The 16,092-nt window shown below is 45.6% G+C and overlaps 1 protein-coding gene across 1 annotated transcript; it reads left to right on the top strand.

Moving 5' to 3' along the window:
* Positions 1–3,334: 3,334 nt before the first annotated feature.
* Positions 3,335–15,504, top strand: Isl1 (ISL LIM homeobox 1). Its single transcript, XM_028884645.2, has 6 exons — positions 3,335–3,642; positions 4,556–4,745; positions 7,469–7,728; positions 9,506–9,792; positions 11,009–11,176; positions 13,161–15,504. Exons 1-6 carry the CDS (start codon positions 3,615–3,617, stop codon positions 13,275–13,277), a joined length of 1,050 nt encoding a protein of 349 aa, XP_028740478.1. The 5' UTR covers positions 3,335–3,614; the 3' UTR covers positions 13,278–15,504.
* The last annotated feature ends 588 nt before the right edge of the window (positions 15,505–16,092 follow it).

A 16,092-nucleotide genomic window follows, 5' to 3' on the forward strand; every position in this document is an offset into this window, starting at 1 on the left:
GGAATAAGTGAGTGAACATATTCATGGCTTAAGGAAAATTGATCAAAGGCCCACCCCCTGCCCCATATTGTTTAGATGGAAAAATACAGCTTTTCTCATTATATAGACTTCTCAAAGAAACACTTAAGGATTCACTTATATCTACCAGACATCAGGGAATCACTAAGATCTAAAGGTGATTTTTTTTTTTTTTTTTTTTTTTTTTTTTACTTTCCAATTGCAATGAGAACATATTTAGATTTTTGGAAAACTGATTTCATGGTGTTCAGGAATCGGTGTCTGGCTTTGAATATAATGAGAAATGTTTCCATTTTCACTGAAGCAGAAAAAGGAAACGGTAGCAGCCAAACAAAACCCATCCTAAGTGAACCACCAGAGAGCTTAGGTGTAACAACCACACTCCAGGAAGAGTGTTCCAGGGCATGTGGGCAGGTAGCACAGACTCCAGAGGAACTTAGTAAATCTTAGCATCTCTATTGTACGAAGGCACTGGACGCGTCTATGGGGGAAGGGAGGCTGAAGATACCATTTCCGCCCTTCACTCACTCCTTCATCTTCCCAATGAAAGAGCTCAAACTCCAGATTCACACCCCTGCTGTTCTGAAGGGTATATATTTGACCTGAGAACATACAAAGGTCAAAAGGAGTCTAATTTTGACAGGAGAGTGTCCAACCCCCCATTGAACACAAGAGGTCGCTCCTGCAATCAAGTGCTCGAGGAAAATATTGCTAATCACTTTTATGTAATCAGTTTTATGTATTCTATAAAAACACTGACAACCTTGCAGATACGCTTGATGTGTTAAGTAGACATGCAGCAATCAACCAAGGGAGAGGGGGAAATCTGGGGTCAAATGAGAGCCTCCAGGTGAAGAGAAACAATGTTGCCTCCTGCAGGAACTTGGATTTTTTTTTATGTAAATTCTATAATCACAGACACATAGGTCTACTGAGCACACTCACCACGGGACCTTATCATGACTGAGTTCCATCAAGTTTCTCCGTTTGAGGGGAGTATCTTCTGCACGGATCCTGTCTTTAATCAGTCTCAAAACTAAGGACAATGATTGTTTTACAATAACATCCCGAGCTAAGAAAAAGAAAACACGCTGTCCTCCACACTGTGGCGAACTGCTCACCCTGCAAGTTTGCTCCTAACCTATGTGGTAGATTTTTCTACTTGGAACTGCTACCAGCCAAGTATACTTCCTAAGAACGCATTGTCTGGAGGAATTAAAACACCACTGTTCGTGTATGTGAATGCCTGTGTGTGTGTCTGGAAGGATGGACAGTGAGGGTCCTTTGTGGTGGATTCTGCCGCTTCTCTTAAGTGCCAGGTTACAAACGTGGGGTGAGGAAATATAATTGGCTCGGATCCCCTATTTACTTTTTACTTTCAGTGCTATTTGTCTGTTGTTTTTAAACTGGGGTCAGCTTGGTTATAGGGAAGGATAACATACCCTTGCTTCGCGCAGGACGGTTATCGGCTTTGACTCTGCAAAAGCAGCTTGACAAAAGACTACGCATGGGATACCAGAGATCGGAAAGAGGAGTTAAAATGAAACAAAACACGGCTGGTAAACTTAAACTACGTCGTCGACACAACTTTCCCATCCTGCTCACACACTTCCCACTTCGAAGCAATTTGTGAAAAATAAAATGAAGGAAAAAAAAAAAAAAAAAAAAACGGAAGGGAAAGCGATCCCATCTGTTCTCTCCTGAAAGAATGCAAAGCAAACCAAGCCTCAAACTGGAGTTCTTGGTAAAGTTCCCACAGGGTCAGGGGGAGAAAAAACAAAAACAAAAACAAAACAAACCCACTCCTGCTTCTTAACCGCTCTGTGAATGTGTACTCTGAAAAGTCACATGCCTTTCACCTCAGCCACCGAGGCCTAGGTAAGGTTCACAGGTTTTTATCAAGGGTTAGATCTGGTGAAAGATACGAAGAAAGGTTTCCTAACCCCCTGGGTCTTCTCGGGGGCAACAAGACACCAAATGAAATCTTCTATGTTTGTGTTTGTAGCTCACCCCTTTTTTGTTGATAAAAAACCGTCTTTCTAGATAAGAAAGGACTGGTGTAGAAGCCCTGGGAGAAGCGTGGGGATTCTGTGAGACCCCTAATAGCCGCCTTTGAAAGACTCTAAGAGATGTGGGGAATCACGAAAGAAATTATTGGCAAAAGTTACCGGTGAGATGCAGCCAACATCTTTTCCAGATGGCTTCCCCTGAGGAAACAAATTAGAAAGCTAACCTCAGTGAAGGGGAGTAGGCGACCCACTCTTCTTTTCCAACAGACCCTCCCTGCTCACGCCTTCAGACTAACAGATTTAAAAAAAAGAAAATCTCTAGAGAGTCCTGTAAAGTTGCTCTTATAATTGCCAAAACGTCAAAGGGCGGGGTACACCTTTGCTTTTAGAAAGAGTGGACAAGAGACCCACAGACCCAGACACGCTGTAAACTTTCGGGTACCGCACTCTGACTCTACATTAGTACACTCTTTCATGATGGAGTTAAACTGAAAAAGAGACCTCACGGGTCGGGAGGAAAAGGAGCCGACCGCGGAGTGAACTTCGTTTTACCTTTGCGTTTCCAACCATGATAGTCCGCTAGGGCAAGAAGCGCCCCTTTCCTCCCACCCCAAGTCTTTGGAGAGCTGAGATTGGGAAGTGACGGGGTCAACAGGGCCGCAGTAAAACAAAACAAAAACAAAAATAAAATCATAAAAACCACTTCCTCTGGATCTAACTGTCCCATTCCGAGTCGGGTCCCCTAGTGCGCCAGGGACTGCCAGCTCCAAGAGATGCACCCTTCCCGGAGGCAGCAAAGCCGACCGAGCCTAGGGCTGTGCGCGCTAGCGTGGGAGCCGAGGGAGGAAAGCGGCCGGTACCAAGTTTTCCCCCCTTTTTCCTAGCGCCCGGGAGGGACCCGGTTCACAGGAAGGACCTACCCACCAGCCACACGCCACCGGCGGCAGAAAAAGGAGCCCCGCGCTCAGCGCAGCCAGCGGACCAAGGGGACCCGGGGAGCTCGGGGCGCAGGAGCAGCGCGACGGGACGCGGCGCGGCCCGGAAGGCGCAGGGAAGGGGCGGAGGACAAGGAGGCGGCGGCCGGGGGCCGGGCCATCGGGCGCCCAGGGAGCGATGTGGCCTCGAAGGCCTAATCCTCTCCCGCGGGCTCGCCGAGCGGGCAGTGGCGCGGGGCGACGCCGGGGCTGAAATATGATAATCAGAACAGCTGCGCCGCGCGCCCCGCAGCCAATGGGCGAGCCGCTCGCCTGACGTCCCCGCGCACTGCGTCAGACCAATGGCGATGGAGCTGAGTTGGAGCTGAGAAGTTTGAGTAAGAGATAAGGAAGAGAGAGAGAGGTGGCCCGAGCCGCTCGAGTCCGCCGCCGCCGCCGCCGCCGCAGCGCCTCCGCTCCGCCAACTCGGCCGGCTTCCATCGGACTCCCGGATCGGCGAGGGCGCGGTGCAGCCGGGCAGCGGCTCCCTCAGCCTTGGCAACCCCGGGGGCCACTGTTTCCCACCTAGCCACAGCACCAGCATCCTCTCGGTGGGCTGTTCACCGACTGTCCAACCACCATTTCACTGTGGACATTACTCCCTCTTACAGATATGGGAGACATGGGCGATCCACCAAAAAGTAAGAGGCTGTTTTACCTTCTGGGGCTCGGTGTGCTGTGGCGGTGCGGGGGTTCTCTCTCGGGCACTGGTGCCAGGGCTCTTTGGATTTGTAAGTCACTGCCTGGAGAGAAAGAAGAAACGGTGGTTCTTTTTTTTTGTTGTTGTTGCTGTTGTTATTGTTTTGCTGTCTGTGTTTTATTTATTTATTTATATTTTTTTAATTTTTCCCTTGTCGCCACGCTTGCATGTTGGATGTGGATTCCGACCTTCGGGAAACTGAGCATACCTTGTGTCTGAATCTGCCTGGGTGCCCTCCCAAACTCTAGCCGCCTGGTGCTTAGCGGTGATTTCCTTCTCCGGAATCCGGAGCTCTTGGAGAAGGTTTTTAATGTAGCAAAGGTCTGCCCGCACAAGCCACACCGGCAGATATGAATTAGCATTAGACTTGCAAAACAGAGCGAGTGACAACTGTATTGATGTCTACTCTTCTAACAATATCCATCCCTTGTGCTATTGAAGAACGTGCTTCCTGGAAAATATAGACATCCCAGCGTTGGTTTAACGCTTCTAGTCAAAACCTTTTCTTTGACTTGACTTATCCATAATCTTGCCTAATGATTATAGCAAAGAGGGAGGAGGGGAGAAAACACAAAATGAACGGGTTTGATTGCGTGCTAGGCTTACAAATGTAGACTATTCAAATCTGCATTTTACATATATTCCACCTCCTTTTTTAAAAAAGCGAGTCAAGGTTTTGATGGCACACTCCAATTACCATCCCAAAGTGCAATACTCCTTAAGAAGAAGAAAAAAAGGGGGGAGAAAGAAAAAAATTCTTCCAGAGTACACCCTATAAGAGAACGACACTAAAAGTGTGTTTATCTCTGTAGGAAGTAAACGGTTAGTCAATCATGTATTTATTTTCATTTCAGAAAAACGTCTGATTTCCCTATGTGTTGGTTGCGGCAATCAAATTCACGATCAGTATATTCTGAGGGTTTCTCCGGATTTGGAATGGCATGCGGCATGTTTGAAATGTGCGGAGTGTAATCAGTATTTGGACGAGAGCTGTACATGCTTTGTTAGGGATGGAAAAACCTACTGTAAAAGAGATTATATCAGGTATGCCATTTTCACATCGTTCTTTTCTGAGATTTCCCTGTCTCTTCTGGCTTATCATCTGATGTGGCTTTGTCTTTTCAGGCGTTTGCTTTAGAGGGTCCAGTGTGCAAAAGTGATTGAAAAAAAATCAAACTGTTGTTCATTTCATGTCTCTGGGAGTGGGGAGCTGTCTGTCACCATAGCTTTCATACATTTTGTTGTTAAGGTTTGTTAGTGACTCTTGGAATTTTTCGATGCGGAAACTATTTTCCTTTCTCGTGCTTCTCTTTTAAGGACACCAACAAAATTAAGGAACATAAGTTAAGGTTTTTAAATATATTTTTTTCATTATATAGTTTAACATCTGATCATTTTTTTCTCCTGTTTTATCGCTGACTTAAAAATTCTTTGGAGCTGCCCACTAAAAACACAAAAGTTTCAGCAAAGGATTTTTGAAAAACCAGTCCAACCATTGCGCCCCTTACTTTTTTGGATGAGTCCTCCTTGGTAGAAGAATTCAAGACCAACTAAAATATTCCTTACAAAAGAAAAAAAAAAGACCGGAAATTTAATCTTTTTAAATATTAACCCTTTGGTGATATCTAACTGTCTTTTCTTTCTTATCTTATCTGGGCTGATGAATTAGACAGAGCAGATCAAATTGCCCATCATCTGTCTGTGAACAATTGGTATATTTAGGTAATTGAACAGCTTCCTTTCTCACATTAAAATCTAGTAACTGATAAAATGAGGGAATCACCCCACGGGACAAGACCATACCCACAGAGGAACTGAGCATGGTTTTGCTAATTTCAAGTTTTCTCTGACCTGTGTGTACACACCAGAAACTCCACTTTTTACCTTAGAAAGCCAGTAGTATTTCTAAAGAAAAAAAAAATGTGTTAGTTCTAATACAAAGCAAGATACTCCTCATCTTCAGTGTTAGCAGAAATACATCCGATTTTAAATTTGGAAGTAGCTACTCGAAAGTGAGTGGCCTCTCTAAGCTGTAAAGGGCTTTGGAGCTTGAGAACTTTCATTAAAGTTTAGTTATGATTTAAAATACGGTCACCCATTTTTCTTCTGCTCCCACAATGGCCAGCTTTCATTTTTTAAAAAAAAAAAAAATTAAATCTCGGAGTGGAGGGTATACATTTGATAGATAAAACTAAACAATGTCCGTTCAAGGGAGGGTTTTGTTTGTTCCTTTTGTTTTAATGCTTTGAGGAGGGTGGGAGGAAGTGGGGTACAGGAAAGCAGAGGGATTTTGTAAGTGGTTTGGGTACAGGCAAAGTAAGTCTTCATCCTATAAAACGGATGATCTGGCATTGGAGAGGCAGAGGGGGGCAAATTCAAGTCTGCCTTCTAACCCTGACAAATAAACCGTCTTCATTGTTTACTTGGCTGGACTGTACACTCAGAATTCTGGAGAGGGAGAGTCCACTTCCACCCCCAGAAGCATCCTGACTCCTCCGGAGATGCGGTTTTGCTTTGTGGTGTATACAGAGCTGCCTAATTCTGGATATGTCTATTTGCAGATCAAAGAACTCGATTGCTTTGCTTTTACTTTTCTTCTCTCTCTCTCTCTCTCTCTCTCTCTCTCTCTCTCTCTCTCTCTCTCTCTGCTTCCATAAGAGAACACTCATGCATAACCCCCTTGGAGGTTCTATAGTTGTAAAAGCAAGGCAAAGTGACCATTTTGATTTTGAGCTCTCTCCTTGGGGGAGCAATATGCCCCCCTCCTTTGTGTGTATGCTGTCTTATCTGTTCTACTCTCTGTGCAGGAATAAATGATAGGTGTAGAGGGGACTCGGCAATGCAACAGTACGTGGAACCTACAGGGACTGCTGGGTGGCAAAGAAAGGCTAACAAGAAGGAATATCTTAGTAGTGAGGTTTTTGGTTTCTTTTTTTTTTTTTTTAATTTTGTTGTTGTTGTTGTTGTTTTCATTTGCCATGCTAGCCTTGGCTCTCAGTCAAACTGAAACAGAGGTAGATGCGTCTTCGGGAACCTAAGAAAGACTGACCGAGGGAACAGACAGAAGCTGTGTTTTTTAAAATAAAAGGGAGAATGGAGAGAGAACTTTCCATTAACATGTGGCCTGTGGAAAATCTTAAGCTGGATAAATAATGGAAGGCCTTTGGTTTTGGGAATCTGGAAGCCCACTGAGGCTTCATTTTGTTATTCTGTTCTGTAATTGTGCGTCCATAGATGGAGTGGGGTGACGGTCCCCAGCCCACCTTTTCTGATGTTGCAACTTCAGAAATATGTTTAGGAGTAGAAATTGAGGAATAGAGAATGGGAAAGCATGGGGCTCCTGGTCACCAGTGCCCCCTGAATTCCTCCCACCTAGAATTTGCAAGAACAACCCTGGGACTGGTTCCTGGAGCCCACCTCCAGGTTTAGAATCCCTCAATGAATTTTCCCTGGGCTGAGTGTCTGAACTAAGGTATCAACTGAGACAGACAGACGTGGAGGTTCCTCTGGTCTCGGGGTGGGGGAGTAGGTGTGGGGGGAGGGTAAAGGAGAAAGGGAGCAGCGGAGGAAGAGAGGGAGGGAGAGAAAGAGAGGTGAAGAGAGGAGATTGTTTCTATACTCTGTCCAACTTTACTACTGCTGAATTTTTTTTTTCGGGGTAGGTCAGGGTTTATGGCCTGGGTTGCTGCCCATCTTGGGCCAGAGCCTGCCTGAAGTCACCCTGTTATCCCTGTGCTTCTCTTCCCATGACGGGCCGTTCCTTGCAGGTTGTACGGGATCAAATGCGCCAAATGCAGCATAGGCTTCAGCAAGAACGACTTCGTGATGCGCGCCCGCTCCAAGGTGTACCACATCGAGTGTTTCCGCTGTGTAGCCTGCAGCCGACAGCTCATCCCCGGAGATGAATTCGCGTTGCGAGAGGATGGGCTTTTCTGCCGGGCGGACCACGATGTGGTGGAGAGGGCCAGCCTGGGAGCTGGAGACCCTCTCAGTCCCTTGCATCCCGCGCGGCCGCTGCAAATGGCAGGTACTTCTCCCCCACCCTCAGAGGGAAGTCTGGCTGGGGGAAAGGGAGGTGGGGCTAAGTCAAAACCCTTCCTTCCTGCAACCTGGGGGACCACAGGGTGGTTCTGAAAGTGGCCTGCAATAAACAATATGTGCTCTTAGCCTTTCTAGCAAGTTTCCATCCACCCATCGTCTACCTTGAATGTACAAGCACACGTCCACATGTCTGTCTATATATGGGTACACAGCATACCCCCGCTTGTGCACACATGTATACACAAGCCCAAACAGTACTGTCAGCTTTACTTTGGCCTCCAACCCATGGCTTACTGAAAACGGGCTTCAGCTCTCTGCCAGGTTTTCTCCAAGCTGCTGCCTAATTAAAGGGGTGGAGTCCTGGGTCTCCAGGAGTTTCCTCCCTAGCCCGGTGAAGGAAGCTTAAGCAGCCTCAAGGCATTTAGCTTCCCACTTTTTTTTTTTTTTTTCCCTCCTTGAGATTTACTCTCCAATCCGAAAGGTTTTTAAATTTTATTTTTATGCTTTTGTCAGAAAACAGGCCCCTGAAAGATACAGTGTCGGTCGGCAACGGCAGCACTCCCGGGGCTGTAACTTAAAACTGTCAACAGCCTACTCTGCAGTAATTGCCTTTTAAAGGGAGCCTGCCTCTTTAAGCCATTCATTCTACGTGATTTGGTGAGAATTTCATCTCCAAGCCCGTAGCTGTCTGTAGCTCTGACTTGACCCCCATAGGTGTTTGGCCTGATCCCAGGGGGTCGTGGAAGGTGTGGGTCCATGCCGTCCAGATCAGAGGACCCATAAAGGAAAGTGGAGACATAAAGGTTGGCTAGAACCAAGGCTGTGTGTGAGACAGCAAGACAATTGTTTCCTACCTGCCTTCCAGTCAGATGCAGAGCTCTCTCCCTCCCTCCCTCCCGTTTAGTGTTAAGACATCAGCCCCTACTAAATACTGGAGGTGAGGAAAAGACAGCTTTTCCCCAAGCCCCACTCACCCCTTTCTGGCTGTTCTGGGAATTCTGTCCTGGGGGATTTCTAGCTATAGCAGGCGTGGGGCAAAGCCCAGGGTGAGAAACGCAGAAGAGGCCGAAATATTGGGTGGGAAGGGAAGGACGTTCCCCAGCAGCCATTTATCTGCAGCCTAGACAGCTCGACAGAGTTTCAGTTTTCATGTTCTTGGGGTCAGCTGGTCTCAGGAACATCCCACGCTGATTTAATACTAAAAAGACTGGGGCCCATTCGGATAGCCAGAATACAGCGATTTTTTTTAAAGCTTCTAAGTGTGCCTGTCCCATGGAATTGAAGGTCAAGGCTTTCTGGCAGAATTCTCTGACTTTTGGTCGCAGACGTCCAACCCTGTAGTGACTCTGGTTGTCACTGGGGTGTTCTGCGTTTTATTTTCAGGTACCCTCTACGGTTTTTACCCAGAAGGGAAAGCCAAGCCTGGAGGTGGGGGGTAGTCGGGATAATCTGTGTCCTTCTGGTTATAAGGAAAAGGAAGGAAGAAGGGGAAGTACTGGTTTAAAAAAAAAAATCTCTGATGCGGGTGGAGACATCACGGGGCTTCCTTTGGTTAATTCTGTGGTGGCCACAAGTTGGGGCAGGGGCCGCATCTTTCCCCTCCCCCACCACTCTGCATTGTCCTCTGCAGTTTAAGGAGCGAATTTCTCTTCCCTCCTTACCCACCTCCCATGGTGTGCTAAGCTCGCTCGGGCCGGGTCGGGAGTGGAGCCGGCCGGGTGGCAGCCAGCGAGAGTGATCTTGCTTGCTCCTTTGCCCCGTAGCTGAGCCCATCTCCGCTAGGCAGCCAGCCCTGCGGCCTCACGTCCACAAGCAGCCTGAGAAGACCACCCGCGTGCGGACTGTGCTCAACGAGAAGCAGCTACACACCTTGCGGACCTGCTACGCTGCCAACCCCCGGCCAGATGCGCTCATGAAGGAGCAACTAGTGGAGATGACCGGCCTCAGCCCCCGAGTGATCCGAGTCTGGTTTCAAAACAAGAGGTGCAAGGACAAGAAACGCAGCATCATGATGAAGCAGCTCCAGCAGCAGCAGCCCAACGACAAAACTGTGAGTAGCCCGAGGCCAAGCAAGGGATGGTAGCACAACTTGGAAGATCGGCCCAGCGCGCTCCTGAACTGGTAGATTGGTACCCACCCAGCCTAGCACCAACAAGGAGCCCAGACAAAGGAGATTCCCCTCACCTCCACCTAAACCCAAGTGTTTAGAGTATCCTGGCTACTGAGGGCTGACTGAGAGCTGGCTGGTTAGAAACTGCAGAGGTCTGAGAAGTATCCCCCCCCTCCCCAATCCATTGCTGGTTCCAAAGGGGGCTCATGACATTCAGCATGAACTGCACCTAGAACCAAAGGAACTAGTGGTTTCCTCCCAGTATAGGTGGCAATGAGGTCTCAACTCAGGTGTTTACAAGCATTGGGATCCTTAGAGTGGCCAGTATTGTAAAAGATAGCACTCTGTGTGCTGATCTAGAACAGGATTCAATGGGCTTACCATCCAGCCAGTATTCTGGTCCCATCCCAACTCTTGGAGAGTCCCCTGATGCAGATGCAGGAGCCCTTCAAGGTCCCCATGCAGATAACCCACTGTTCTGAGTGGAGCCCAAAGATTCCTTCCAGCCTTTGACACTATTACTTTGGGCAAAACTCCCCTTTCTCCCCCAACCCCTTGCTTAAGTTAAGCTCAAGGGTTTCTTTCTCTTTACTATTCCAACCCTATTCTTAAATGCAATAAAATGTGTTGTCTTTAAACTTGGCAGGCAGTCCAGGACTGAGCAAGGGTACTCAGTGCATAATAGTGCAGAAGCAGCCAAACCCAAAAGCCTTAGGGGTGGGGGCCGACTCTGCAAGGAAGAGTGCTTGGAGAAAATCTTCAGCTAACCCCAACTGCCTAGAAAACCAGTGTCAGAAGGCTGATGGAGGCCTGGCTGGACCTCAGCTTTCTACTTATGGGAGGCTGTGGCCTCTGAAGGCAGATGGGAGGGGTTGGGGGATAAGATGTGCCGGAAAGGAAAGGTGATAGATGTAGTAGAATTGTTTTAGTATGATCCCAGCTGGTCTAATAATCCAGCACACAGAAATAAAAACAAAAACAAACAAACAAAAAACCTGAACTCTAACTAATATCCATAGGTGCAGCAGATTAACTGAGTCAATACTGGGCCACTATATAGATAAGATAATACGTGGGTATATTTGCTTAGCACATACAGACAATGGAGGGAGGGAGTTTGCTCATTAACATGTTGCAATGGGGGTGTTATTCACAGAATATCCAAGGGATGACAGGAACTCCCATGGTGGCTGCTAGTCCGGAGAGGCACGATGGTGGTTTACAGGCTAACCCAGTCGAGGTGCAAAGTTACCAGCCGCCCTGGAAAGTACTGAGCGACTTCGCCTTGCAGAGTGACATAGATCAGCCTGCTTTTCAGCAACTGGTAAGTGTCAGCTCCCAAACAGAGAAGGCCTAATTCCCAAATGAAAGGAGATTCTGATTTAACTGTCACACACATCGGAAAGACCCACTTGGGGAGGGTGCTCCCTGCACCAGTGTTGGGGGAGAAGGCAAGGAGGGATGAATGATGGTGAAGAGAAAGGAAGCAAATGCAAAGACAGTAGATCTCTTATGAATCTTTGTTTGAAAGTGAGACAGTATAATAGAACTGTATAGGGTGATTGCCTACCAATAAGGCATGTCTTGTGTGATGAGCTTCATGGTGCCTAAGTAGTTTTGTGTGCAGAGATACAATCGGTGGCAATAGCACATATCTCACACTGTTAGAAACTTCAGGAACTTCCGAGATCACCTTGGCCTTTGGGTCAGCAATCAGTAAGTTTATTACTTTATCTGTATCTCGTGATAGGTTCAAGCAAAAGTAATTGTAATACACATTCAGTGTAATAATAGAGAACACTGTTATCCATTAGCAGCAGGCAGTTGTCTGAACACAGTTTTCCTATATGTCAGTAAAGAGAATGGTTATTCAAATAGTTTGGGTGATATTTGTTGTTGCCATGTTTCTTTCAAAGTATATCTTAATCTAAAGCATAGGACTTCTTGAACATTTTTAAGTCAAAGAGTTTAGCTATGACACAGATAAGACACAGTTGCAGATAACGCGGCATGGATACCAAAAGGAACATGAACATTGTCAGTCAGAGACAATGTATATTTAACTTGTGGAAACCTGGCTTAGCACTAACGTGTTTTTCACATCCATCCATAGAAGACAATTCATTTTTGTCTATAGAAGGTTAAGATAAACAAAATGTTAAAAAAAAAATCCTTTTTGATATGGTACAAATAATTAGGGTTTTTTTTTTCTCCCCTTAAAATATAATCATCCCTATAGATCCTGTTTTATCAAACAGGAAGCTGTGTCCTAACACTCTTTTCTTTAGAAACAAAGCTAATGCATCGGTTGAGGATAGGGTTTTCTTTTCTTTTCTTTCTTTCTTTCTTTTTTTTTTTATTTTCCTCGCCTTTGCCCTGGGGGCATTTGCTTTCTCGTGTCAACAGTTATAAGGGTGATTGGCCAGAGGCAAGTGGTTAAAAGGACTTGGTTCCAGGCTGTGTGTGTGTGTAAATGGGCCAGTCTAGTGAACAGGCAAATTTGAGAAGTCCCTTGACCTCTCAAGGGGAAAGTTTAATAGAGAGAGAGAGAGAAAAAAAAAAAGGAGATAGATTCTGCAACTAGAGGGGAAATTTTCTTTTGAATAAAATAACTTGTCCGTGTGAAATATTGTCTGGGCAAAATTTGACTAATTGAAAGACAGGAGGGAGAAGCTTCAAGACAACCAAGAACTGGTACCTTCTGAAACTTGAGTGTCAGGTGAGAGCCGTAGGGTGGTGGCATGGTTATTATGGGGAGGATTACTGAGTAGCACAGTATCTGTATTGTGACCATGTATAGTGTATGGGTCCCCTCATGTAAGGGGGACCATGAGACCATACTGGAAGCCCTCTAAAAAGTGATTTCATTGTTCCAGGGAGCCTCCATTGAATCTCCAGCCACCCTGACAAATAAAGGCTTTGATGTCTAGAGAACTTGCCTACTCCCAGGGCTACATGTAGCCAGCAGGCTAATTTTATTTTGAGCCTTCATGGGAGAGTTGTGATGCCACTTTACAGTGGGAAACACATTTGCTCTTAAATAATTTAACATGACATAATGTTGGGAATTCAGCTTGAGTTGAAAGAGAGGTCTTTAGGATGATGGGGAAAGTGAGAGGATTCCAAGTGCTCCTCACAGGCCTCCTTTTAAGCCTGTTATAAAGTTCCATGATAGGCATGGATATCGTTGTTGAGGTACCTGTCTATTTACAGGAAACTTGTACACGCACACACAATATAATAATACCCATATATTTCGATGGACACTATTGAAGCCTCCTTTATTTACTTCTCAACCTTTCACGCAGGTCAATTTTTCAGAAGGAGGACCAGGTTCTAATTCCACCGGCAGTGAAGTAGCATCGATGTCCTCTCAGCTCCCAGATACACCCAACAGCATGGTAGCCAGTCCCATTGAGGCCTGAGGAACATTCATTCAGATGTATTTTTTTTTCCCTGTTGGAGAAAGTGGGAAATTATGTTGAACTCCGAAACAAAAGTATTTAACGACCCAGTCAATGAAAACTGAATCAAGAAATGAATGCTCCATGAAGTGCACGAAGTCTGTTTTAATGACAAGGTGATATGGTAGCAACACTGTGAAGACAATCATGGGATTTTACTAGAATTAAAAAAACAAAACAAAGCCCCAAGCCCAACATATGCTATTCAGTGACATTAGGAGTACTGAAAAAGAATAATAATTAAAAAAAAAAAGACGTTTTTAAAACGTAGAGGATTTATATTCAAGGATCTCAAAAAAAAAAAAAAAAGCATTTTCATTTCACTGTACACCTAGAGGAAAAGCAGAAATAGAGAATTTTCTAGTCCATCCTATTCTGAATGGTGCTGTTTCTATATTGGTCATTGCCTTGCCAAACAGGAGCTCCAGCACACGGCGGAAGAAACTGGCCCTCAGTGGCTGGAAGAGTCCTTTCAGGAAGGCGGAGCTGCGTTGGTTTGCTATGTTTTTAGTTGACTTTGAGAAGGGGTTAATTGAAATTCTGGGTCTCTTTAGCATGCCCTGTAACTGGTTTCTCTTTTACGTTTGCCTTTTTCTCCCACTTTTTTTTCTTTCCTTTTCTTTATCTCTCGTTACTTTTTTTTTTGAGATCCATCCTCTATCAAGAAGTCTGAAGCGACTTTAAAGGTTTTTGAATTCAGATTTAAAAACCGACTTATAAAGCATTGCAACAAGGTTACCTCTATTTTGCCACAAGCGTCTCGGGATTGTGTTTGACTTGTGTCTGTCCAAGAACTTTTCCCCCAAAGATGTGTATAGTTATTGGTTAAAATGACTGTTTTCGCTCTTTCTGGAAATAAAGAGGAAAAAAAGGAAACTTTTTTTTTGTTTGCTCTTGCATTGCAAAAATTATAAAGTAATTTATTATTTATTGTCAGGAGACTTGCCACTTTTCATGTCATTTGACATTTTTGTTTGCTGAAGTAAAAAAAAAGATAAAGGTTGTACCGTGGTCTTTGAATTATATGTCTAATTTTATGTGTTTTGTCTTTTTTTTCTTAAATATTATGTGAAATCAAAGCGCCATATGTAGAATTATATCTGCAGGACTATTTCACTAATAAACGTTTGGCATAGATAAATAAATAAACGCAATGATTCAGGGTCCCTCTTTGATATGTTTATTAGCAAGTCTTTAACATGTCTGAAATTAAGGACTGACTGCATGTGAATTGGGTTAAAATGACATACAGTACAGTAGCTGTGATATTGTATTGCAAGTAGTTCAGGTCGGGTTTGCAAGTTTCGATTTCAATAGTTGGATCGAAGTTGGTTGGAAGACGCCCTTTAGCTCTCCGCTGTGATAATGTTACAGGTTTTTTGAAAATGAGATGCTGTTCTCTCTCCTGTCCCCTTCCTTTCCCTCCCCCCTGTCTTTCCCCTCTACCCCCTCCCCTGCATCCAATCCCCAAAGGAAGAAGGTCTGCTTGAGAATGGGTTTGATGGGAGTCACTATTTTATTTTCTTAGCGCCGGAGTGCTTTATACCAAAGTCTCAGCTTAGGATCACGGAAATTACCCACATTTCAAACATAAACTCTTGCTGAAGAGGCCTTCTGCCTAGCCGGTGAAGGATGGCCATTGTGGACTAGTGGTGGCTGATTGAGAAATGCCGCTTTATTTGCGCAGAAGGGAGGAAAGGCTTCTCTCAGCAGTTCTCAGAACTGTAGGTGTCTGCATTTTCTTACCTCTTCCACTTCCCCACCCCCACTCCCCTCCCCTCCCATCTCTAATTTCAAACCCTTGAGAAGGGTGGCTGGCTCGGGAGAAACGCGGAAAGCGTACCGTTTGGAACCGCCTTTTTTTTTTTTTTTTGAGCGACCTGGCTCTTCCCTTTGCGGGCTCCCCCACAGGCTATGGTAGTCCCGGGGGTGGGGGTGGGGGACAAGCGCTCTGGTTCAGACGCCGCCGCCACCCACGCCGCGCGTTTAGCAAAGGTTCACCTGCCTGCGACAGAACCCAGGGGTGGACACAAAGCCCTGCCTCAAATTGGCCTCTAGTTCCTTTAGGGTCAGGACCACTCCATTCTCTCTTTCCCCCCTCCCACGCCCCATTCCCCATGCCAGGATCTTTCTTTGACTCTGGAAACTAGATTCATTTGTATGCGCGAGTGTAATGCCATTTTCAGTATCTGACAACTTAATAAATACGAAAGCTAAGTACCCTAACCGTGTGTAGTGTGGCGCCTTATCCTCTGCAGCCCCTGACTCAGAGCAGGATGGTGGACGGAGGCTGGGCTGGAGACCCCGAGCGATGCCCGAGGCCCGCAGCAGCTCTTGAGTTTGCTTTCACCCTCTCCAAACCTGCGCAAGTCGGGAAGCGAGCCTCAATTAGGCTTTTGTTTGGCATCGTTCTACATAACGGGTTAATTACAGGCTCTACCATGAGGGCAGAAAGAAAACAAACTTTGCATTGAAAATGTTACAGTGCATTAGACATGCCCTTGATTACTTTGATTGTTGTGTCTAATTCTTGACAGAGGGGGTAATAATTTGGCGGGCGGTAATAATGACTTGTAGTTGTTTGCTGGGAAAAACAAGGGTTCTGTCTTATCTCATAAGGATCTTCTTCCATGAAGGGCTCTCCCCCATCACCTATTTTTTCTTTTTCCTTTCTGTTCCTTTTCTTTTTTTTTTCTCGCCCCCCTCCCACGGTCAGGGTCTCTAATCTCCCATCACCAGAGTTGATTCTTTTTAGTTTCCTGGCTGATGTATTGAA

The sequence above is a fragment of the Peromyscus leucopus genome, chromosome 11 (assembly GCF_004664715.2).
Source record: "Peromyscus leucopus breed LL Stock chromosome 11, UCI_PerLeu_2.1, whole genome shotgun sequence".
In the NCBI taxonomy this organism is placed as follows: Eukaryota; Metazoa; Chordata; class Mammalia; order Rodentia; family Cricetidae; genus Peromyscus; species Peromyscus leucopus.

Excerpts from the sequence above, each read along its gene's own strand:
- Isl1 (XM_028884645.2), top strand. The coding sequence starts at position 3,615 with ATGGGAGACATGGGCGATCCACCAAAAA. Across the intron at positions 3,643-4,555 it reads CATGGGCGATCCACCAAAAA|AAAAACGTCTGATTTCCCTA; the intron begins GTAAGAGGCTGT and ends TTTTCATTTCAG. Across the intron at positions 4,746-7,468 it reads TGTAAAAGAGATTATATCAG|GTTGTACGGGATCAAATGCG; the intron begins GTATGCCATTTT and ends CGTTCCTTGCAG.